This window comes from Xiphophorus hellerii, chromosome 6 (genome assembly GCF_003331165.1).
Source record: "Xiphophorus hellerii strain 12219 chromosome 6, Xiphophorus_hellerii-4.1, whole genome shotgun sequence".
NCBI lineage: Eukaryota > Metazoa > Chordata > Actinopteri > Cyprinodontiformes > Poeciliidae > Xiphophorus > Xiphophorus hellerii.
The window spans coordinates 11,948,013-11,973,417 of NC_045677.1; the positions used below are offsets into that span (position 1 = coordinate 11,948,013).

Below are 25,405 nucleotides of genomic sequence, written 5' to 3' on the forward strand. Positions count from 1 at the left end.
AGATTTTCTTTTTGTAAAGGCTCCAGATTGTATAAGGACATTTAATGGTATGTGACCTGAGATGTCTTAGCATACAAATTGTTTTCAAACTACCAACATTGCTTCAGAGTTAAGGGGTTCCAGTTCTTTCACTCTGTTTCTTCCAGTAGTTTTGCGTTTCATCTCCAGCATCGCCCATCTTATTTATAATGGTTTAAAAGCTGAATGCTTTACAAGTAGGCTGCATGTTTTTGTTTCAACAGTGACTCAATTTTATTTTATTTTTTATTTAAATTTTACTAATCCAGGGAAGGTCCCATTGAGATTAAAAACCTCTTTTCACAAGCGTATCCCTGGCCAAGATGCAGAAAAGGTGAAAAGTCAAAGTTACAAATAACGGCTCAAGGTCAACAAGGCTGTTTTTTTTTATCATTCAACACAATATTCACAAACACTTTACATCTCACAATTTGCAACAAAATTTCAACGATTTAAGTGAAAGTCTTATAGATATGGAGAAGATGTATTTGAAACCCAAAAGCCTTATAAATATTGCATTCAAGCATGTCTTTGTGGTTGTACACTGACATTGTAATTCAATGTACTATACACTTCTGCTTTGAGCCAATCCATAATTATTTCATGTGTTGTTAAAAGTAGTAAGTGGGTACAATAATGATTATTGTTCCAACAATCATTATTGTTCATACAATAATGATTATAGTTCCAACAATAATGAACAATAATGTTCATTATTTTCCTCATTCATGAGGAAAACTTGGATACAAGTTTTCCATGAAGAGTCAAAAACCCATGTAGGACAGCCAGGCACTGCCTTACTGATCCTTCTACGTTTTGCTCTACAATCAAATCAGTCTCTAAAGACTTCAGTGGTAAAGAAGCAGCCATCAAACAGGTTGATAAAACACTGCTAGGTGGAATACAGCTGTGGGTTTGGACAAGTTACTGCCCTATAAGTCCAATTAGAGCAACGTGTACAGTTAGGTTTAAATGTGCAAATAATTTCAAAAATGTCAGGCTAATTTTGGGCTTTTAATGATGCATTTGAACAGTTATTTTTCAAGGTAGAGAGACAATTTGCTTATATTTCTTAACAAGAATTGGGTGCAGAAAGTGTTTTATAGCTGGATTTTTCTGATCCAGACAACGTCAATATTACTTTACTCATTTGTATCCAAGTTTAGCTGTGGATCTACAGTGAAGAATTGAGAGAATCGACAGTTCTTAGGTTTGAAAAACTTTCCTTGACTCCAACGAACACGATTCTTTTAATTGCCAAGGATGTTACCAAATGGATGTACCTCAACTAGTCTCCATTGGGTTTCCTGTCAGCTCCATCAGATTTGACTTCCCTCTCACCAAACAGAGGATGAGTTTCAACTTTTTCGAACAGCGGCATTAACCTTTTAGAGGAGTCGTTCATTAACTAAAAGGTAGCATTACACCCACTTTCTGTATTTTTAAGATAGTCTATGGACGGCACAAAGAAGGCAGAAATGCACTTAGTGGTGTTTAGCCTGAAATTCAACCCTCAATCTGCTTAAGTACACATTTCAGAGTGTGTTTGTCAACGTGGTTGCATTTCAGGATCTGTGTAATTCCTATCTTCAGCACATCTTTGCAGACCTTTGATTTGAAAAGTACCCGAGTGGCTGCATTTATCTTCCAGTCCACCATCAACTTAGTGATAGCTTCCTGATTGAGAGAGACAGAGTAAAAACGATGGAGGAAGGTAAAGAGACAGCACCACTCTGTCAAGGAAAGTTTCGTCCTTCATCAGCCCTACATCTCAGTTTCCTTCTATCCTCCATCTAATTAAAGAAGGATAGATGATCAATAGGGGAGAAGCAGTGGAAGGGGATTAGGATTAGAAATCGATGACTTTGTTTTCTTCGGTCTGCCAAAGATAAACACTGCCTTAAGACACTGACAACGCAATGGAGAATCTTTTACAGCTTTTCATGCTGCAGAGAGGGCATGACATCCCCTGTGTGGACAGATACACATCTGGTTGCTGCTTCTCACGCTGAGTTAAAAAGAGATGTTTCGATCCCTCCATGATACTGGGGGAAAAAAAATGGGGGATGGGCTCTGATCAAGTCTAGAAGGTGTTTAGACAGAGATCTTTCACCAAGACACCAAGTATTGATGTTCCGTGGGCTTTATTTTCTGCATTATGGATAAAATGCATTTAAAGCAAGCAAAAGTGCATTGCAAAAGTGTGTGTGTGCGATCCAGTTTGTAGAGCTCAGATCAGAGATTGATTGCCGGTTCGTATCAAATCGCCTGTTCAAGACTCTCTGAGAATAGCTTGAGATGACTGATGAAGAGGTGGCGCAACGCACTGCAAAGGCTGAAAAGGAAAAGTGATGCTCCTAAAAACCTGAGTGGGCTGGAAGGAGTGAGGCAAGGCATTCTGGGTAGGTGAGGCTTCACCTCCCACACAGGGTTTCAAAAACATAAACCCTGCTTTGATCTGTCTCTGCATTTTTCTCTCTCTCTCTCTCTCTCTATCAACTTCGCTTTCCTTCCTTTTCACATGCAGAAACACACACACACACACAGGGTGCACACACACCCTGTTTGTTGTGGCTTTCGCCCCACTCCTCTTTGAAAGAACAAAGGCATTTGTCTATGCTCCCTAGAGATGAAAGCCCAGCTTTGAGATGACCCATTCACCTTTGGTACAGGTGCTGCCACTCCAATTTATTTATTTATTTATTTATTTATTTATCTATTTATTTAAAATTAGAAGGTTTGTTATTAGATTGATTTGCCACTAAGGTTTCGGTGAAGACATCATGATAATCAGAAACCTATTATTCCCATTCAGAGTCACAGGTGTCTGATGTGTGGATGGGAGCACGCAGCAGAGCGGAGGAGCAAAGGACAGCTGACAAAGAAAGGCATTCATCCTGTCTTCAGTTCAACTGACATGCATGAAATTGGGTTTTGGAGATAAACAGAGTATCCTCAAGTGAAGGCAACATAAAGGTCCGATACTCTTGCTGCGCACGTTTTTCACAACCCTGTTTTTTATTCTTATTTTTTTCTCCCTCTCTGTGGGTTTGATCTCTTTGTACTGAATGAACGGTAAACAGCTGTTTCTGAATGGGTTTTTTATGTGAAGAAGAAGATACAAGTTTTACATAATAAAACATTTCCACAAACATCAGCAAAAAGTGAAAATTGCATTTGTTCAAGGGATAGCTATGGGAGTTAACGTGTTAAGAGGTTACTGGGCCGTTTCTAACATTGGTGCTGTTTAAAAGTGGTAGAATTGTACTTTTACAATTTAGTTTATCTCAAATATATACTAAATGAAGACTCCAAGAAAACCTGAAGTGTCCTTCTACAGAATAAACTCTTGAGAAATACACCTCTTCCTGTGATCTAGCGAGAATGTGGCTTTGCGGCAATGAATTTGTGTTGTTATGGCATCTTGAAAACAGTCGGTTTATCATCAGGAAGTAGCATTTTGGATTGTCCAAACACATTACTGTTGAAAAATTGAGAATAACACCCTTTTTTTTAGATCGAATTGTAAATAACCAGGGTTATTTGTGGTGTCATCTGACTGAACAGTTTTGCAACATTACCTATGCTCAGGATCCAGTTGTACTTGTGGAACAGGAAGCCCTGGCAAACAGATACCCGAGAAAGGTGATTGAACAGACACAGGAAGGAGAAAAGGGATTATGTGTTTCTCAGGATACGTGTGTGTGCGTGCGCGTGTGTGTACAAGAAACATTTCATTCCAGGCCAGTTGGTCAGATGGCTGCTGATCCTTGTCCATCACACATTCCATCATGGCCAGACATGGCTGACTTGTCACCATGAGTGACATTCACAACTCCAGCTTCTACATAAAGCACACCCATCCTCAGCGTAATAGATGTGCACCTGGAAACATCTGGCACTCTAAACGTAGCATGTGCTCATTTGCATGTATTTTATAAAAGTCATTTTTAAAGGTAACTTAATATGAATTTAAACTCTATTTCTGAATATGCAGAAACTTTAAAATTATGTATACACCATGGACTACTTTTGGCATTACAACCACAGACCTCAATGTAATTTGGCAGGACGTTATGTCAGAAAACAGGAAAAAAAAACTACAGTTTTCTAAATTCTTTACAAAAACCTTCCCATACTAAGACTAACAGTATTTGTTGTCCATTTGTAATCATCCACCCTCCCTTTTTTTTCTCTCTAACTATAAAAAAATTTGTTCAATGACTGACTATAAAATTTGATTAATTAGCAAATGGATCCATCTGTGAAAAATTCAATCTGAGTCCAGCTGTTGTGTGAAGGCTTCTGAGGTTTGTTAGAAAACAGTAGTGAAGAAGCAGCATCATGAAGATCACTGAGAAGAGCAGACAAGAAAAAAGTTGTGAAGAGATTTACTGATTAGATTACAAAGTAATACTTTGGAGAGTCTTATTCAGTCCAGCAGCCAAAATGGAATGACTGCAGTCTTCTCAAGAGACAACCATTCACCCAAACAAGTCAGGTAAAGAGATTCAAATTTGGAGCAGTAGCCAAGCGATCCACGGTTATTCTGGGGGAGCGGCAGAGACCAAAAACTCAGGTGAAGGAATCTGTTGACAGAACAATTAATATTCATACATACTACTAATTTGTTCATTAACAGAAGCTAGACTGTTAAATTGCTGAAAAACAGCAACAATAACAACTCTCTGCAGTTTACTGTGAGCCACACAGGAGCACACAGAAAGCATGTCAAAGAAGTCGCTCAGATGGCACTTTGCCCTAAATGCATACCTTATTTTTAGACTAATTTGAAACTGTGTCATTTTTCTTCCATGTCACAATTGTACACTACTTTCCATTAATATATCACAACAAATGTGAAAAAGTGTAACTGGTATGAACACTATGACAATACACAAAGAGTCCGCTTATGAGAAAGCATTATTGAATCTTTTTTTCTATCCATCATCCATAGGCACTACAGCCTGCAGCTATAAAATATAAAAGCCATACCCACTGAAGCAATAAAGATTTCATATAATTTTTTGTGCATTAACACGTCAGTGTTATACGGAGGGCTAATGAATGTGGCTTTAAATATGAGCCCGTTTTTATGGTCCATCAAGAAGACAATAAAGAGAAATGTGGCCTACAGGTGGCTTGTAATTTACCGTATGAGATTGAGAAATTCAATTTTAAAATGTAACAAAGAGAGGTCAATTTTAGATAACAAGAAGCAGTGTGCTGATGTATAATAATCAAGATACAGCAGCACAGAGTCCTTTTCAGGCACTGTAGTGCCATCTGGTGGACTGATCTCTCTAAACTCCAATGGGAAAAATGTGAACCAGATGGTTTAATGGATTAGAAAAAACCAACAATATTTAGACAACATAATTTTATTTTATTTATTTTTTCACAGTGATAATCTACAAACACTGTTGCCCACAAACAGGCAAGTCAACATCAGCAGCCTCAAATGATACAGTAGAAAAAGAAACTCAGACAGGGATTTGGATCCCTGTTGTTTCAGCAGGTCACAGTTCAAGGAAGATGTATTGCCAAATAAACTGTCTGGAAAACTGAAGAGTTTTCATTTCTGCATATGTTATGAAGTATCATGCTTCATTAAACAATTGGTCAACTGCATTTTATTTTTCTTAGACAGCTAAAGCATGAACAGCAGGTGATTAAAATAAAAGTAAAACTCAGTAAATTGGAATGCAAAGATACTTTATGTCAGTAACTCCATTCAAAAAGGGAAACTCATATTTCTGTACAAACAAACAGAGTAATATGGGCTAGTTCTACGTTGAATTTGATGATTATGAAAGCCAGCTTTTTCTAATCCTGTGGTCAGCAAGAAAAAATGCCTCTACTAAAATCCTGACTGGGAGCATACCAGTCAGGACCAGCCTCCCTCTTACAGACCAGATTCATCGTTCCTAGGATAAATGCTCTCTCTAAATTACCATTTAGTATGTCCATGCAAATGCCAGGTTATTTTTCTGTTGTGTTTTTTGTGTTGCTCTGTGATGGAGTGGCGACCTATCCATGTGACGGATAACCAGGCCATCAGGACTGCAGGAAACACCTCACACCTCTCATCTAATGACCAGCTGAGATAGCGACTAGCACGCCCGCAGCCTTGTGTGGACAAGTGGGTATGATTATAAAAATCTAAAATTGTGTTCCTCCACACTTTTTCCTTCCACTCAACTTTCTGTTAACATACTTGGATACAGGTATTTTATTAAATAATGACACATTGTGGTGTATCCCGCTAGCAGGGGTCAATAATGAACAACTGTGTGAGCCATCTTCTCCAAGACTGTGCAGGCCATTACATGAATTATTTCTACTATGAAGTATTGGTTTTAAGTAGAATTCAGCTTTTCTAAAAAATATATATATATATTTAATTATAATATTTTGGGTTTCATTAGCTTTCATAAAGTTAATAAGAATAAGTATTTAAAATAAATGATTCTGAGTGCACTAAATCTATTCATGATTTTCACTTTTCAAGCCAAGTTACTGAAATAAGTTGACTTTACGCAGATTTCTTTATTTTTATTTATTGAGATGCTCCTGTATTTCATGACTTGTTACAACACCTTTTGACATTTTGACAAAAAGAGAACACTGGAAAAATATCAACATGTGCATCTCTCAATCAAACACTGTAGACATGCAAACACATGCACACACAACACAACATGTACACACCTACATGCATGTGCTTAAGCACATGAAAACTGATGATTTACAAAAGATATTTTATCATTTTATTGTCTTATCTCTTCTCCTATAGTACTTTTACCCTGCTACTAATATTTGGTATTTACTTACCAATTTTATTTTGTCCATATTTGAATTCTTAAGTCATATTTTTTTATAATTTTATCAGAAAAATAAGCTTCTGAGTTAGTTGATAAGGCATTTTGAACAAAACCACTTGCTTCCAGATCGTTTTTTTTTTTTGTTTGTTTTTTTTTTCTTTGACTGAGCCACTACACACCGCTGGAGGACCACTGTATGCGAAGGGTATTCACTGTGTCTGAGTGTGTGTGCTAAGATCAATCATAGACATAGTTAAAGTGCTAAAATCAAATTATACAGAGCTGATTCCCCTCTAGTTAAAACAAATGCACAATGAAGTCCAGGCTAATTACAAGTGAGTCAATAGGAGGAATCGATAACACATATTGCATAGGCAGAGCTGGGGAAAGGAATGTTTGATTCACCTCGCTTTGGCTGCTCCCTCTGCAACCAAGCTGTTACTTATACACAGACTTTTGGCTTTTAAAAGAATAATAATAACAGTAGGGTTTGCACTGAAATTAAATTTAAATTAATTGACACAATATTTATGTCGTGGGATTTAAATCGACGTTTGAATCTTGACAATGATTATCCTGTTAAAAGCATTAAGAGCTTTATCACAATTACCAAAATTGTTCACAGTGCTACTAAGCTGATTGTACTGTAAGATTCATACGTTTCTCCACTTCTGTATGAACAAATTGTACATAACAGACTCCCACTAGATTAGCAGTAAATCTCTCTGTACATCGGTTCAAATGCATAATGCAAAGCTGCATTCTTTCAGCTGAATGCCAGGTAATAAGATTTACTATAAGCAAAGCAGACTCTTACATGCAGCTTCAGCAGCCAGCAGTAAATCATCAGTGTCCTGCTGCCTTTATCATTACACCCTCCCAGCTTTTGTGTAAGGAGAAAGCCTCTGGCTCCACCCACTGCCGCTGCCTTCGACTGAAATTACTGGAGGAGAATTAGAGATGATTAATATCAGATACGGGCGAGAGAAAGTCAATTCATAAATCAATTCATTCGGCCTTTTTAGAGTTTACCATAAATCATGGATGGAGTGTTGACTTACTGTTTCACTGTCCACATCTGAGTCTCTTCTGGACTCAGAGCTGCAGTGGAAAGGAGAGAAAACACAGCTCTGGTCCTCCTGAGTCTGTGGTTATACAAAATAACCAGCAGGGGGCAGCAGAAAAAGAAAAACAAATAGGTGGGTTATTGGGAAGAACGATTTTGAAGACACATTTTATCTACATGTCATGGAATAAAGTTGCATCGTGCATGTCGGTAAGGTAGTCAAATTGGTGATTTTTCTTCCTTTAGTTCATATGTCAACTCAAATTAGTTTCAGATACTTTACGAATAGTAGGTTGTACTAAAGGAACAGTTCAGGATTTTTGAAGTCAGGTTGTGATAAAATGGCCTGTACTTGTCTACTGCTTTATCAAGCTCAGAGGATCCCAAAGTGCTTCACACTATATTCAGTAATTGACCCATTCACACACACACATTCAAATTAGTTGGCCCCAGAGGCTGAAGCTGGAGGCTAGTCTGACAGGGGCAACACTCAAAGCGACCCTCTGTTGTCCTGAAATAACTCCGATCTCAAAAACTTTACATTGGTTTAAGGAATTGCTGTATTATGAACCTTACTAATATTTGTCAAATTTCATTAGGGGGATTATTTAGGTAGAAGTCAACCACAATGATATTCCTATATTTACAATCTGCTAAGAAAAAAAAGTGGAAGGGATTTCTGGTCAAAATACTTAATATAAAACTGAGGCAATGTAAAAATCAAGAGCATTCTTTTGTTTTTAAACTGGTTTACTTTACTGGTCATCATAATTGCTTTTCCGTTCAAAGTATTCCCTACATTCATTTTCTATCTAAATAATAATCAAGTTATGTGTAGGACAGCAAACACAAAGATAGTTTAAAGAGTCATACTGTAATAAACATAAACTTGTATAATGTTTTTGAGTCTGGACTTGTTTTAAGAAGGTAAAGATCCGATTTGGTCTTGAATCGGCTAATCAAGATGTACACAAATTGAAAACAACAAAACCAGTATTTAGTGGAAATAACTCACTTTCAACAGAATCTGACTCAAAAACTCCTGAACTAAATTCTTAAATTTAACATATTTTTTCTAAATATTTGATACCACTAAGTCCATGGACTGTGAAGAAAATACAAAGTGCATCTTTATTAATTAGACAATTCTCAAAACCAGAAGAAAGGGACTCAAACACATCAAGGGATCACTAAGATCTGAGTCAAGCTACAATTTACTAACTACACATTCACTGGATATTTGTTACATAAATATACATAGACCACTTTTTACTACTGATGAAGGAAATGAAGAGGCAGCTGTTTTCGCATGCATTTCTTTTTTCTTTAGCCGTCAGCAACAAACAATCCATGAAAATTGATTTTTGTTTTGACCATATTTTTGACCATATCTGGCAGCACATATCCCACATCTCCCAGTCTTTCAGGCTACTATAGCTTCCAAGCTAGCGACTTACATTGTAACTTGAACTAGAGTTAAGTTTACGACGGCCAAGAATTGGAGAATACACCCAGTATCTTCCATCTGCATACTGATGATTGGACACACAGATGAGCACACGAGGGATGTGAAATGGGTTACACAAGATTATACAGAAAAAAAGAAGAAAATGCAAAATGAATGTGGCAACCAAACAAATCAAAACCAGACGTAGTGAAAAGGGCAGAACAAATAAAAGCAGAACGATGGATAGACTTCATGCTGTGCAGGTTGTTTTTTTGGTGATATCAGTTAAAAGCAGGTCACGCGCCTTTTCAGGCATCAGGCTTTAGAAATAAAGCAGGAAGAGCAGCTCCCATAGCGTGCACACAGAGACCTTCTCACCATCACAACTCTACCACGCTATCCTGACTGGACCACTGCAGAAGATCCAGTAGATCATACAGAAACAGAAAGCAAGTTATCCTCACAGCCTGGTCTTAACTTGCTCTTATATGATTGTGACCTTTCAACTAATTTTGGTTCATTTTACTTCCTGACCCGTTCTCTGTTTATATGTGACATAAATATAGAAACATTTGAGGTAGGAACTTACAAAGTAAATGTCAGAGACCTGCACCTCCGCTTCCAAGGAGCTGTGGCTGCTGGACACCGAAAGCTGCTTTTGTGAAGTACGCGGTTCTTCCTGAGGCAAGTGGGGGCTCGAAGGGGCTGAAGAGGGAGGAGTGGAGGGAAAATGCTGAGAGGAGCTAGCGGATGCGGGGTGAATGGGGGTGAATGCTGAGGCAGGAGTGAGGGTGGAGGCGTTCGGAGACAAACCGGTGAGCTGAACAGATTTTGCATTTGAGTCAGAGATCGGAGAGGAGAGAGTTAAAGCCTGAGCGGCTCCCGGAGAGGTGAGCGGTTTGGTGGACGGACGGATGGATGAAGAAAGCGTAGAGGATGACTGGGCAGCACACTGAGCAGAGGAGGATGACGCAAAGGAAGGAGGAAGAGTAGCGGAGGAATATGCAGAGGATGAACATGTAGAGCTGGGGGCGAACGAAGCTACTGTACAAGTTTGATGACTGAATGTTTGTTGGCTGGAAGACGTGATTTCTGTCCTCTGCGTCAGCTCCGTACTCTGCGGGATCTTGCTGTTTGAGAAAACGCAAACGAAACAGATGAAATACCACAAACATAACTCAGTGAGATACTCTGTGATAACACTTTTGCTGATGTTCATACCTCAGCTCCACTTCCACAGTTATAGTGTCCTGACGTTCGCCGTGAACCTCAACCAGCTCTTTTTGTGATCTTTTTTTTTTTTTTTGGACACAAGAAAACACAAAGCACGAGTGAACATTTACAGTGAGTAGGTCTCGTATAATAATACAACTGCTGGCAAGCATGGACAATATTTCTGACCTGACTATGTTTGGTGAATGCATTTGTCTTCTGGAGCGGGGATGTTCTGGAGTATCAAAGGGGGTGGTTGGTAAAGAGTTGTTAGATGACAGCGTGGTTGCAATAGATGCTGTCGTTGCGTCTTCAAATGACGGAGGGGTGCAGGGCGGCTCTTTACCTGAATGAAGCAAAAGTACAATATTAATATCATATGAGCGAGACAAGAGAAGTTATTTCTTCACATTTCTTTTTGTTTTTGATTCCCACCACTGAAGTTACACATGAAGCTTTACACTTCTGATTGGAAGCGTATTGTCGGTCTGCTTAATTCAATCAAAATCGTGTTTTAAGATGGCCAACTGCGTTCTAACCGGCTAGTTAGAACACAGTGTTACAGAATCCTGTTAGTTTGACAGCCTCGCCTACTTTTAGTGACTGTGACCAAAAAGCTCTATCTTTGTCTCATCTGACCATAAAGGTTTTCTGCAGAAATCATCTGGCTTAACTCGAGCTTGAGGGTGTCAATTCAGGAACAAAGTTTTTATGCTTTGTTCCTGCACCTTCTTATTCCATGCTGATGTTGAAATGGGTTCACAGTGGACAATGACATCCAAACATCCAATTTCCTTTCATCTGGATGTATCAACTTGGCTCAAATGTATGAGGGGCCGTTTAGGACAAAATTTACGTTTTGTCTCTCACACACTACCAAAAACTCTCGCATACTCCAAAAAAGTAGCCACGCACACTCCAAAAAATTACGTTTTGTCTCTCACACACTACCAAAAACTCTCGCATACTCCAAAAAAGTAGCCACGCACACTCCAAAAAATTACGTTTTGTCTCTCACACACTACCAAAAACTCTCGCATACTCCAAAAAAGTAGCCACGCACACTCCAAAAAATTACGTTTTGTCCCTCACACACTACCAAAAACTCACGCATACTCCAAAAAAATAGCCTCGCACACTCAAAAAAATTACGTTTTGTCTCTCACACACTACCAAAAACTCTCGCATACTCAAAAAAATTACATTTTGTCTCTCACACACTACCAAAAACTCACGCATACTCAAAAAAATAGCCACGCACACTCAAAAATTACTCACGCACATTCAAAAAATACTCAAATTGCGTATACACACACTACTAAAATGTCACACACACACACACAAACGTTAACTTTCTCGCTCACATACACTACTATCAGCTCGCTCACATACACTGTACTAACAGCTCGCACATTCACAAACGTTAACTTTCTCGCACACATACACTACTACCAGCTCGCACACACGCAGACGTTTATCTCTCACATACACAAGACTAAAGTTGAACACACACACAGTACTAAGACTCGTTTTATGTATGTGTGAGAGCGAGACTTTTTATGAATGTGTGAGAGCGACACTCTTTATGAATGTGTGAGAGCGAGACTCTTTATGAATGTGTGAGAGCGAGACTCTTTTTGAATGTGTGAGAGAGACACTCTTTTTGAATGTGTGAGAGTTGTCACGGAAGAGGCGGGGCATAATTTTTGGATCAAACTGCGCATGCGTAGATCCTAAACTATAAGTTTCGATTGTTGACTCACTGTATGTTCTATTACTTAGTATATTTGTGCTTTTAAATATATATAGAACGTTTAACTTTCTTGTAGATTAAATGTGCTATAGAAATAAATGAATCTGATTGATTGATTAAAAATAGCAAAATTGCTGTAGTACAATCTGTCCACTGGGTGCCAGTATTACAGGAATTATTAACCGGCGCCAACTAGTGCCGAAGAAGAAAGAGTTTGCTATACCGAACATGGCTAACTCTAATTCGAAACGAGAGAGAATTGGTCAGGCAGCTGCCATTTTAAACACCATTCTATCTTCTCCGGAGGCAACCAGCACTTTGACAGGCGCATTAAACGATTCAACGACTGCCCGCAGTGCTACAATCTGGCACCCAGTGGACAGATTGTACTACAGCAATTTTGCTATTTTTAATCAATCAATCAGATTCATTTATTTCTATAGCACATTTAATCTACAAGAAAGTTAAACGTTCTATATATATTTAAAAGCACAAATATACTAAGTAATAGAACATACAGTGAGTCAACAATCGAAACTTATAGTTTAGGATCTACGCATGCGCAGTTTGATCCAAAAATTATGCCCCGCCTCTTCCGTGACAACTCTCACACATTCAAAAAGAGTGTCGCTCTCACACATTCAAAAAGAGTCTCGCTCTCACACATTCATAAAGAGTGTCGCTCTCACACATTCAAAAAGAGTCTCGCTCTCACACATTCATAAAGAGTCTCGCTCTCACACATACATAAAACGAGTCTTAGTACTGTGTGTGTGTTCAACTTTAGTCTTGTGTATGTGAGAGATAAACGTCTGTGTGTGTGCGAGCTGTTAGCAGTGTATGTGAGCGAGAAAGTTAACGTTTGTGTGTATGTGCGCGAGCTGGTAGTAGTGTATGTGAGCGAGAAAGTTAACGTTTGTGAATGTGCGAGCTGTTAGTACAGTGTATGTGAGCGAGCTGATAGTAGTGTATGTGAGCGAGAAAGTTAACGTTTGTGTGTGTGTGTGTGACATTTTAGTAGTGTGTGTATACGCAATTTGAGTATTTTTTGAATGTGCGTGAGTAATTTTTGAGTGTGCGTGGCTATTTTTTTGAGTATGCGTGAGTTTTTGGTAGTGTGTGAGAGACAAAATGTAATTTTTTTTGAGTATGCGAGAGTTTTTGGTAGTGTGTGAGAGACAAAATGTAATTTTTTTGAGTATGCGAGAGTTTTTGGTAGTGTGTGAGAGACAAAACGTAATTTTTTTGAGTATGCGAGGCTATTTTTTTGGAGTATGCGAGAGTTTTTGGTAGTGTGTGAGAGACAAAACGTAATTTTTTTGAGTATGCGAGGCTATTTTTTTGGAGTATGCGTGAGTTTTTGGTAGTGTGTGAGGGACAAAACGTAATTTTTTGGAGTGTGCGAGGCTATTTTTTTGGAGTATGCGAGAGTTTTTGGTAGTGTGTGAGAGACAAAACGTAATTTTTTGGAGTGTGCGTGGCTACTTTTTTGGAGTATGCGAGAGTTTTTGGTAGTGTGTGAGAGACAAAACGTAAATTTTGTCCTAAACGGCCCCTCATACAAATGGGTAAAAGATGTACACAACCAGGTGTTCCGACAGGACAATGATCCCAATATAAATTGCAGAGACACTTCTGACTGGAACTTAATTTTCTGTTTCCCTGGTTTCTACAGCTTCAATTTCTACATTGCCTTTGTTCCTTACATATATCTTTAGAATCTCTCTTTATATCAGCTAAGCAAAAAAAAAATAAGCCACTGAGGATAAAAGTCATCAAAGCTAAGAGACATAACATGTAGAGGTAGTTAAATTGCAGTAAAAGAAAAAGGCATTAACTTCATTTTTGTGTTATTACTATGAATGTTTCCAGCATAGCGCACCATTCTCTTCCAGAATAGAAAAGCTGTGGGCTCCTCTGAGGTTCTCCAAGTTCTCCAGGTTTTCCTGTCTTTCATCAGTCAGTGAGGGGCGCTGTCCGGCCAATCCGCCTCCAGCACCGTACTTGGATCCTGAGAGGGCCCCTCGACCTTTCTTAGATGGAGATGGTCGTAATGCTGGAAGGAAAAACATGATTTACCTTGAAACCTCTTACAGAACGTTAGATGTTCATATCAGTAATCAAAATGAAAAATACATGTGGTGAAATGTTCAACTCACAGCAGCTTTTCCTGAAGACAACTGTGCTGCAGAACTTGAAGAACCTCTCTGCATAGAAACTAGGTCTGTGGACCGACACCGTGTCCTGTGATTCAACGGAAGACAGCAGTGTTCATAATTAAGTCTTGCTCTCCAAAAACGACTATGGAAAGACTTAGCATAGTTAACTAGCTTGCATAAATAGACAGCTTAATGTGGATTGGTATACTTAAATAAAGAAAATTAAAAGCCACATGAAAGCAACTTACTCCATCATGGATGAGAGACTTCCAGGAGTGTTCCAGTTTTTTAATCAGTCTGTCAGACAAGACAATTAAATTTAATTACAGACTTCCAAAAGGGCAATGATGTGTATTTTAAATTATATTTAAAAGAATGGTCTATCATTTGTTCCCTGGCATCTTCTTACAATATCGCATTGCTATTTAAAGTGAATTGCAAACCTATACCAGTCATATCATGTTGTCACATATCAACCGGAATGATACACAGCTGCTAGTTGGGATTTTTTAGCAAATAAAGCCCTATAAATGTGGCATGCATTTGTATGTTACAGAACCTCCTGCTGCTGCAGTTACAGCTGCAGGTCTTTGGGGTTTGTCTCTATTAGCTTTGCACATCTAGAGCCTCAAATCTTTTGCTCATTCTTCTTTGCAAAATAACTCAGTTTGGATTGGATAAAGAGAATCTATGGGTAAGAGAATCTCTTTCATCAATTTCTCAACATGATGAAAATCTGGACTTTGACTATGCTTTGATCTAAGTTATTCCATTGTAGCTTTGGCTGAATGTCTACAGCTAAAATGTTCAAATCTATCTCACCAGGGCACCTTGTTACAAATGGGTGCAAAAACCTCATGGTTTGTGGCAAACTGCAAATATGAATTCTTATGGTTTTCTTTCTGCAATCTTTTAAGCATTTTGTCCTGCCACACATAAAGACCTACTAGGTGTCCAGTCAACAGGTTCTTTCACCTCTTACACCTTTATTTCTGACCTGTCTGCTGTGTTCCTAGCTCTTAATAATGCTCTTTCTTTTCATACATTTTCTCTAAAAGCACCAGAGGTTACATTGAATTTTATTTAGGGTATCAGAGTTAATCATAGCTTCTTTTTTTTTTTTACTTTCTTACATTTTTCAAATATGTCATGCCTCAGGTACTGCCCCTGTTAGTATCAATACTCATACACAAATGTGAATTTTGTAATTTATGTTTAGATTTGTTTCAATATTTAAATTTATTTCATAATTGTTTGACATCTGTTGAACCATTTATGCAGATGAGATAAAAGTCTTCAAACCCACACTTAAAACTGAATGTTACTCTTCCAAAGGAAGAAGGTTGAACATTACATCAGGGGTATCATGCATATTTTAAATTCAAGTTCTGCAGGAGCATGCTAATGAATTAATTACTGGATTTGTGCAGATTCAGGACAGCAGCATTTGAGGACTGATTTTAGATAAACTCTAAAAAATGATTTTGCGCTTTTTAAATCTACATAATTTTCTGTGTTGTAGAACACAAAAAACTTGTACAGTTCAAGTTGGTAGATTTTTAGTCTCCTTCCCTGAGTGTCATGGTAATTAAAATGCAACAAATAAGCTAATTTTCTACCTGTAGGACTGCAGAATGTCAATAATCCCAATGAACAGCAGGAGGCGCTCTCCTTTACTTCCCATTGCTGGGATACCTCCCATACTAGATAAGAAAAATAATTTGCCATTAGGTTTAAATGCTGTAGGAGGATGATGGTTAATATTATGAAATAGGGACATACGTGTCATCATGTTCCATTGCGTCCCTGCATGTGGACCCGCCTTGTATGGACTCCATAGCGGTGGAATAGAGAGCCCTCTGTCCTGCAGGCTTCTTCTCATCGCCGCCTCCTGCTGGTGAGCCCTGGGACTGATTTTCTTTCTCTGCCAGGGTTTGGTTGTGAACCCCAAGCAGCAAACTGTAATCCATGATCTTAAAGCTTTCCAGAACCTACAAAGAAACGAAGTGAGTTTTGAGATGTTCTCTTACAACATAATGAAAATGTTTCAAGGGAATTTAAACAAAATGTTTTTGTTGCAAAACCTGTTTTTTTTACTTTGTCTATCAATCCATAATGCACTCCCCCTCTTTGCTATCTTTCTCACCAGGCAGTCCCGTTGCAGTGTTTTGACCAAAGCGTTGTACATTTCCTGATCCAAAGTGAGGCCCTCAGGAACATCAGTCAGAAAATCCAGGTCTTTAAACGTGGGCTTGGACTTCTCCCTTTCCTTCTTGGATGCTTGCCTCTTGTACGTCGAGCCCTTGAGGTCGAATTTGAGGTGCATGCGAACCGAGCGTGGCAATATATTGTTCATCACAATTATTCGAATGTTCTTGCCACCACTCTGGACGCAGTAAAGGCCAAAAAACTTGGGCAGCAAAGTGCGGGGGTTCTGGTTCAAGTTCTGGTCGACGGGTTGAAGGACAAAGGCAGAGGAAAAAGGAAACAAAGCATATTAGTGGTAAATGGGCTTATGTTCCATTGGGGTTTGCACCTGCCAGACAGAATGACCTCATCGGGCCACAGCGCAAGCCTGTGCACACACTTAACTCCTCACTGAGAACTGAGCATGTCTGTGAGCTTTGACCCATCCCAAAGTCACCTACTGATGTCACAGCTGACAGAGAGCCAGCATCAGCGGTGGATAAAGAGGATAAACATGACTAGAAGATTCTGTTGCACGGCTCCTCTTAAGTAAGAGGCCATGTACACAAACAGCTCACTATCCCTATTGCTCTCAGAGATTTAATAGATTTAATTGTGTGTTTTGAAAAACTATCTCCCTTCTTACAGATTTCTTCTGTTTTTGCTTGCTTGTCACACTTGAATGACAAATATCAATATCAGAGAAAGATAACCAGAGTGAAAGCAAAATGCAGTTTACAAATGGTGAACTCATTTAAGAGGACAAAGTGTGCAAACCATTCTGGTTCTTTATGAAACGGTAGCTGCCCACCAAATGTGCCATTTTCATGGTAAGTTTTCCAGGTACTGCGGCAGAAACGCAGCCTGACTGTCACACTACCACATTATGGTTCCATGCTCAACTGGAACCATCATGTTATTTTTCTGAAATGCTTTGTTAGTTTTACTGTGGATGTAATGGGATGCACACCTTCCAAAAGATTCACCTTTTGTCTCTCAATGAATTTTGTTTTTTTCCTAGAAGTCTTGGGGATATCAAAATATGTTTTGCCAAATGATTAGTCGCCAAAAATGTGGCTAATCAGTTAATTTATAAATATACTGGGTAAGGGAGGTTATAAAGTCATTTTTCCCCTTAATAAATTAATTAATAGTGTCAATTACACTACAAACTGATCTTTGTATTTACTCAGATATATCTTTCTAATATTAACATTTCTTTGATATGTGAAGCATAAAAATCTAATATTGGAAGTATTAAAAAATCCTTTTTTCTCACCATGTAATATCCAGGGAGCAATTTCTGCAGAAACTCTGCCTCCTTGTGCAGGACGGTTTTGATGATAAACTCGTCATCACTGGTCACATAGAATATGGAGCCGCTTGCTCCCGGATTGCTCAACTCAATCAGTGGCTCATTACACAGCGAGTACTAGACGGAGGGATGGAGGACAAACAGATTAAAATTCGACCTGCCAAGCCTGCCGCTTAGACTCATCATCTGAAAGTAATAATACAGACATGCCACAGATTAATATTGTTGGGGTTTTTTTATATGTAACTGTCTCACCTGCTTTTAATGAGCGAATTATCCTTTTGAATTTTATGACAAGCCAGACAATTAATTTGTCTGGCTTGTCATACGAATAGTGCATTTATCAATAGTACATGATAAATGTACTATTTCAATATAATTCAGTAAATCAGTAAAACGCAACAAAGTCATTTATGTAACATAATCAGGACATACAGGAAGTTTTGTTTAAAGAAATGCAAGTACCAATAACACTGTATCGCTCATTTTAAGGTATTACAGTTGTACTGAGAACATACACTCATGCCATTCGTTTTAGGTGTGTTTTTTCTTCTTTTTTATGCGTGGAATATTGAAGAAAGCCGTGTGTTCAATCAATTTTAAAAACAAGAACTGGGTGCATAAGTAATCTTTATAGGTGGTCAAAATAGGTACATTACATCATTACTAATATTTGATTAAAAAACAGAAAAGTCATCTGGAGCACACTGTTTTTTCACACTGTGCTTGATGAAAACATCAACTTGGCTTCTCCAAACATACAGTTTTGTCTTCATAGCTCATTATTTGTCTACTCTGACTTCTGAATTTTGCTTCGGAAGGCATTTGGTTTGTCGGTGAGAGCACACATTTTGAAGAAGTGTCTTCTTTCTTAGACGGCACTGTCTCAAACCATGATGATGTTAAGATTGCTTCAGTGTGGATATTAGCGCTACAGTTCCAGCAACGTCAATCTCCAAGATTAGAGTCTTGGAGGTTTCTGGAGAGTTCCTGATTGTGCTTACCAACTTTCTTTTATTTCAGGGTGATAGCCTGGGCCAGGTGATTAAAATTCAGCACTATTGAGTGTTCCAGTATGAGAGTCACCCATCAGGCCTGATGGTAACATTAGGCTTTTGGAATGGTCAAACCACGTTAGCAAACATATATATGATGAAAAACCACCTGTTTTTACTCTGAATTTCTTATTATACATGGATTGTTTGGTAACAGAAATGTGACTTGAGCTCAGGGTAATTTTACATGTAGTTTGCCAAATTAATTCAGTGTGTATTTATCAGTAAACATGAGATAATACTCCTCCTCAATGGGCACAGCAACAACAAGAAGACAAACAAATAACAGTATCTGGACCATCTGCTGTCACAACTTGGAATTTAAAAGGAAAGCTTTTCTCTTCTAATCCCTATTTGGCACACACCAGCTGCTTAAACGTGTTGCTGTCACTGTGGGGCCACAGGTGCACCGTGACATGCATGATCCTCATAGGCTTGTGCAATAATATGGCTCTGAAGGTTTTCATGGCACGTTTGCATGCAAATGTGAATTTTTGTGCAACTAAAGAGTAGAGGTTTTTTGGCCATTTACCTGGTTTAATCTCAACCACCAAACAGAATGACAAATATAGTGCAAGTATTCTGTCACTACAAAGTCTTGACATTTGTCCCCTTCAGCTTTTTATTTCTGCAGCCTGAACTTTTTTTCCCCAACAGATGTTCCCACCTGAGCTGCGCATCTTAGCAGCTCCTCTAGAGCTGTCATTGATATCATGGCTCCTTCTCTAGTTCATGCTCTCTTTGTTCAGCCTGTCAGTTTAAAAGCATAACCTTGGTAGGTATACAGCTATATGCTATACTATTTCAATCTGTAGATATTTGATTGCAAGGTGTTCAAAGCGTTGAATGTTGTTTTAAAGTCATGCTCATGTTCTCTAACAAACCTCTAAGGCCTTTACAGAACAAATTAATTTATGCTGAAATTAAATTAGACACAAATGAGCCATTTAGGTAATTTGGATGTATTTAAGTAGAGAGGCTGGAATAAAAGTGCATGGCACAATTTTTAGATTTTTATTTATAAAAAAATGGTCAAAATCCTTCACGTAAAATCCTGATCAATTATGTTGAACTTTTAGATTGTTCCATTAAAAAAAATGAAATAAGGAGTATGAATAATTCCAAAATGGACAGACTGTAATACTGCTTCACATCACTTTGTGTAGCAAATACATGTAAGCCAGTGTATAATATGGCTTATGGAAGGAAAAGACCTCACCAGGTAGTCATCTGGCCGGATCCCAAACAGCTCTCTGAAGTAGCGGAAGGCCACGGGAGCGTAGGTTTTGAACCTGAAGTCTGGGTAGTGATGAGCTGGAGTGAGGTTACTGCCTTCACTGTAAGGGACGGTTAGGACCAGTAAATTTAATATAAATGAAAATTATAATAAGCACCAATAAATATGACCCAGATCTTCACCCACCTAGGGAAGAAGATGCTTTCCACCACGTAGAAATCCTGCATGAGGACATCTCTCTCAGGCTTGGAGCTAAGGTTGCCAACGGTATATCCGATCCCCAACTGGATTGCCCCTTTCAAGGCAGAAGAGGTGGTCTGAAGACAGAGAGCGGAGAGTGAAGGTGAAAAGTAGCTAAGAGGAGAATTAAGAGGGCCAAGACAGTTTTAAACAAACAAAATAAAAGTTCACTTTTTTATATGTTGTCTCTCCATGGGCATCTACTCTCCTGTGGCCGATCTTCTTCTCACGACTTTGTTCTGTTCCAAACAGGGAAGGCATCTAAAACCAGACACAAAGCAAACAAAGCCATTGTGATTGTGACAAAGATAGCACAAACGACTTCTAATACCCCAAAAAGGTTGAGCTGAATTATGAAAGAATGTAAAACAGAAGCTAGAATAAGTCCTAAGGACAGATGAGACGGTCAGGTGTATCATGTGAAGTAGCCTCTCACCTCTGTTATTTGAGCCTTCTCGGTTGAATCTGTAGACACAGAGGAAAGAAGGATCAAGATGTGCCTACATCAATGCATTATTAAATATTATTTGTTATTTATCGAGGTATAGCAGGTCTAAATTCAAGCTTGTGGTCTTGGTGAAAATCATCCAAGCGAATTAAATAAGCACAAAGCAGAACAAGAGGCTTCCCAGGATGGACAAACATTTAACACCACAAGTGATATTTACTGAAAGATGCATACAACTAAAGCTCTTAATAATACCTTAACTTCAAAAGCGCTAACTTAACATCTTTTGTTACCCTTGCTCCAAGTATATTGGTGATTTAACTCACCAGAAGAAGAGTTTACCACCTATAAGTTGCAAGTTTTTTGAAGGTCCGGGCAAAAAAGAAAGAGAAAAACTAGAGAAAAATTGAGCCGAAAGAAAAATCTCTTCTCAGCCTCGACGTCTTCTGTTTTCTATTTCTGGATCAGTAAGATTTGTAGATTTGTACAGGCAAGGTAAAAACTCTATTGGATTGACTTCCTGCCTAATCTGAGAGCAGTCATTGGCTGGGTGCTGCAGATCACATCAGCGACCAATCACAATCAAGGATTAAACAAGTCTATCCACCGGACAAGAGAGACCAATCTAGATGCTGTCTGTGTGTATGTGGGACCATTAGACAGGAAGAGGAAGTTAATCAGAAAGACTGCACATTGTATATCAAAGTACTGTATGTTTTATGTCTTATGTGCTATTTTTTATGGTGTGTGAGGTTATAAGGAGGAGATTAAGGTTGCTAATGGAGCTGAGTTGATGAATCTGTAAACCATGAGAAATGAACACAGAAGAGACCGTAGTAGCAGATGGTGCTGCCACTACTGGAGGCAATGTGCAATAAATGATACGATGAAAAAATAACTTTTTTGCTTGGGTTAGCGAATGCAAATACATTTATTATATCATTATATAAATCAAATATTAGCAAAAAAAATAAATTCACTGAGATGCAACTTATTTATATGGTCTGAAGACTTCTTGGAATCAATATCTGAATTGTATAAATAAATATTGATTGTGAAGTGGAAAGACACATGATACATGGTTTTATAAGTGAAAATGTGAAGAATGTTCAGTGCATTTGTGCATCAGAGTGGAGTGTCACCCACTCCATTCTGGTACCAGAATGTACACAGAAATACAAAGACGTGATGGTCCTACCAAGACCATCATAGTAAGAACTGCTTATGTGAGCATTTCTCACATAAGCAGCAATGATGCTCATGTTAACTTTTAAGGAGGTGCAAAAATCAACAGCTCAGATCAAGGAATCTGTCAACAGGATAACTATAGGGCTAAACAGTCACAAATCTGGTCTTGAAGGAACTGTGGCAACAAGGATCATTGAAAGATGGTTACAATAAATCCCATTTTAAATTGCTATAAGCCATGTAAGGAACACAGCAAACATGTGGAGGACTGGTGATCTGAGACCTACATGCAAAACTTTGTGTAGCATCACCCATTAGAGGCAGGTAAGCTGGGCAGATAAGAAGATGGATGCAGATAAATACACCGTGTTCCAAATTATTATGCAAATTGGATTTAAGTGTAATAAAGATTACATTTTTTGTTGTGCTATTAAATTTATAAATGATATTGTGTGTCAGGGCTCTTTGAATCACTATAATTAATTTCAGAGAGCTGGTTGATTAGTTTGTCTGGTGAGCTCAATTATAGGAAATCTACTTAAGAAGGATGTTCCACATTATTAAGCAGGCCACAGGTTTCAAGCAATATGGGAAAGAGAAAGGATCTCTGCTGACGAAAATCAGATAGTGTAGTGCCGTAGGACAAGGTATGAAAATATTAGATATTTAACAAAAACTGAAGCATTATCGTGCCTCTGGAACCTCAAGGTGGAGGATCCTCCAGAGGCTTGCGGTGCATGAACCTACTTAAATCTATTTTTATGATATTCTTTGGAAATATCATAAATTTTGAAAAAAAAAAAAGACTCTCATTAACATTGTCTTATAAGCACTGTTTCTAGAGCTTTTCACAAAATGAATAAGGCAGCAAACAGTTCGGACCAGGAAAGTATCTACTAAATCTCACAGTAATCCACCATGTGTGTTTATGCATTTGGCAGACACTTTAAAACAAAGTGACTTACAACTGAATAACTCACAATAAAGTCAAAATCAAAGCTAACAATAACTTAACCTGACTATTACCTGACTATTAAAAGGTAGTAGTCAGGTTCTATCAGAGATATTAGAGGTGACCTTTAAGAAATGTAGTGTAGAGATAGAGGGGAGTACATGATTAGTGCCAGGATATGGATATTTTCTGAAAAACTGGTGTTCAGTCTTTCCTTGAACAAAACTTAGTTTTTCAGGAGCATCTCAAACGTGCCCTAGCATATTACCATGAACTCATAGACTCTGTGTATCCTGTTGTGGCAACAGAAGATATAGCAGAGGATTACAGCAACTTTTAAAATGAACAGATTTGTTGACAAAACACAAAAAAATCATTAAAATGACTAAATAATACAAATTTCAAAGGAAAACTCCAACTCATACATTGACTTTGTGTACACAATTAGAAATCAAAGCTGGACAAGTTGCATAAAACTATTTGAGAATCTAAAATCAATGTGGTTATTTTAAATCCAATGAGGTGAATCATAGTCATTTGATTGATTTGTGTGGTTTTTGTAGCCTCCTTTCAGCAGCCGTGCCACAAAGCGCCTCTTTTTTTCCACCAGAGTGCCCACACCTGTAACCTGCAGATTAATGCTGGAACAGTGAGTGTAGGACATGAACACAAACATTCTCGGTGGGATTAGGGTCAGAGCAGAATAAATGTGTCAGTGAGCAGCAAGCAACAAACACTACAACATCCCTGTCATGTTCCAGCTGAGCATTATGGCCCGCCAGTTGTACTCTCAGTTTCAAAGTTTATGCACTAAAACAAAAAGGAAATAGAGACATATCAAAATGATGACAGAGTAATAACATATTTTGGGAGCTCTCAAGTGTGTCTTGAGGGAATATATGTGGGCGTGTGAGTGTGTGTGTGTGTGTCATAGTTAAGAGGATTAAATCTGCCTCTTATCAGCTGAGAAAATGGCGGGTCTGTAGCTATGACAGTAATGTAACACTGAACATAGGTAGATTTTGATTCCTTTGCTCTCTGAAGGTGAATTTAATGTTTCATTAAATTATCAACAAGCATGGAGCACCATCAGCATAGACGAAACAACAAATGTATGCCTATTCATCCATATCTGCAAGAAACTGAAGTATGATTTATGTTAGAATCCTAAATCAATAAAGGCATCATTCAGATTGACATATGAGATAAGAATCGCAATGATAGCAGCACAACATGTCATAGAAAGATACAGCTTCTATTTTTAATTTTGTGTATTTTTGTTTTCATCAATGGATCCATATTCAAATAGATATATTCTGCCTCCTCTCATAACAGCCGTCTGTACACATTCCCAAACATACACAGGACACGGCGTGCATGGAGCTACTGACAACTGCTGCTGCAGATAATTCTACACAGCTATCAAGTCAAGCCATCTATTTGAACAAATAATGCTTTTTAAAGTGTTGTACTTTTCTAAGCTGCTTATTTCACATCTACAAATAATTTAAAAATAAAATACAATAAAGAATTCTACCAAAATGCTCCTATGAGATTTTGACATTGGATTGAACACATTTAGGCTACGATACCTACCGGTGTCCCCAAAGTCAAGTTGCAGACTGGATCCGGCGGCCGCTGCCTCTGTCGGGCTTCCATCACTCCCGATTCCCGCAGCCGCTGGGTCCATGTCCCGCACGGCTCCTTGTGACGATGCGCAACCCTTGTCTGCCTCAAACGGAATGAGGTGCAGCGATACTCGCCGCTAAACGGCCGGGCATCTCATCTTACTCTGCGTTTCCCGGTTCAGCTGCAGACGACGGCATCACTCTCCGCTCAATGTGTTTTTGTCGCTGGATGTTTTTGCGGCGACGCTGTCATCCTCAGAGTCAGCGGTGCCGATCATCTCCGATGCTGTTGTGCGTCATCCTCTTCACGCAGCGGCTGCATCTGCCTGAACTAAATGTGCAGTCGACTGCACGTTTTTCATTATGCATTCGGAGGCAATACAGTGTCTTAAATAAAAACTAAGGTTTGTGCAGTGAGGTTCCTTCCGAAGCTAATAGAGGCCTAAAATGTTTTTAGCCTCTGACTGCAAGTGCAGCCCACGACATCTTAAGTTATAGCCTACTTGTCAGTGAACAATTATCTCTGACAAGTAGGAAATGCCTCAAAACAGATCATAAATCTTCAAACTGACATTGATTTGGAACTCCAGCAAACCACGTTCAGGGTTATTATTTGGAGATGGAGCAAATATAAATCTTCCCAAGAGATGTCAGCAGACAACGGAAATTTCTCCCA

The 25,405-nt window shown here is 38.6% G+C and overlaps 1 protein-coding gene across 3 annotated transcripts; it reads right to left on the reverse strand.

Moving 5' to 3' along the window:
- Positions 1–5,383: 5,383 nt before the first annotated feature.
- LOC116721520 (phosphatidylinositol 4-phosphate 5-kinase type-1 gamma-like) lies at positions 5,384–25,223 on the reverse strand. 3 transcript variants are annotated; one of them, XR_004339613.1, is made up of 18 exons: positions 24,698–25,223; positions 20,950–20,978; positions 20,685–20,774; positions 20,460–20,590; positions 20,256–20,373; positions 17,946–18,098; positions 16,626–16,925; positions 16,262–16,470; positions 16,099–16,182; positions 14,728–14,776; positions 14,480–14,564; positions 14,203–14,376; positions 10,757–10,913; positions 10,577–10,645; positions 9,945–10,485; positions 9,734–9,768; positions 7,904–7,987; positions 5,384–7,785 (listed from the first exon to the last, which is right to left on the reverse strand). XR_004339613.1 is itself a non-coding variant. In XM_032565307.1 (18 exons), exons 1-18 carry the CDS (start codon positions 24,789–24,791, stop codon positions 7,783–7,785), a joined length of 2,025 nt encoding a protein of 674 aa, XP_032421198.1. In that variant the 5' UTR covers positions 24,792–25,222; the 3' UTR covers positions 5,384–7,782. The 3 variants fall into 3 exon arrangements, 2 of the variants coding, with proteins under 2 accessions (XP_032421198.1, XP_032421196.1); XM_032565307.1 differs by lacking the exon at positions 9,734–9,768 and having other exon boundaries at positions 9,945–10,060; positions 10,406–10,485; positions 24,698–25,222; XM_032565305.1 differs by lacking the exon at positions 9,734–9,768 and having other exon boundaries at positions 24,698–25,219.
- Between the last annotated feature and the right edge of the window lie 182 nt (positions 25,224–25,405).

Excerpts from the sequence above, each read along its gene's own strand:
- LOC116721520 (XM_032565305.1), bottom strand. The coding sequence starts at position 24,791 with ATGGACCCAGCGGCTGCGGGAATCGGGAGTGATGGAAGCCCGACAGAG. Across the intron at positions 20,591-20,684 it reads GAGAGACAACATATAAAAAA|ACCACCTCTTCTGCCTTGAA; the intron begins GTGAACTTTTAT and ends CTCTGTCTTCAG. Across the intron at positions 14,777-16,098 it reads GACATTCTGCAGTCCTACAG|ACTGATTAAAAAACTGGAAC; the intron begins GTAGAAAATTAG and ends CTTGTCTGACAG.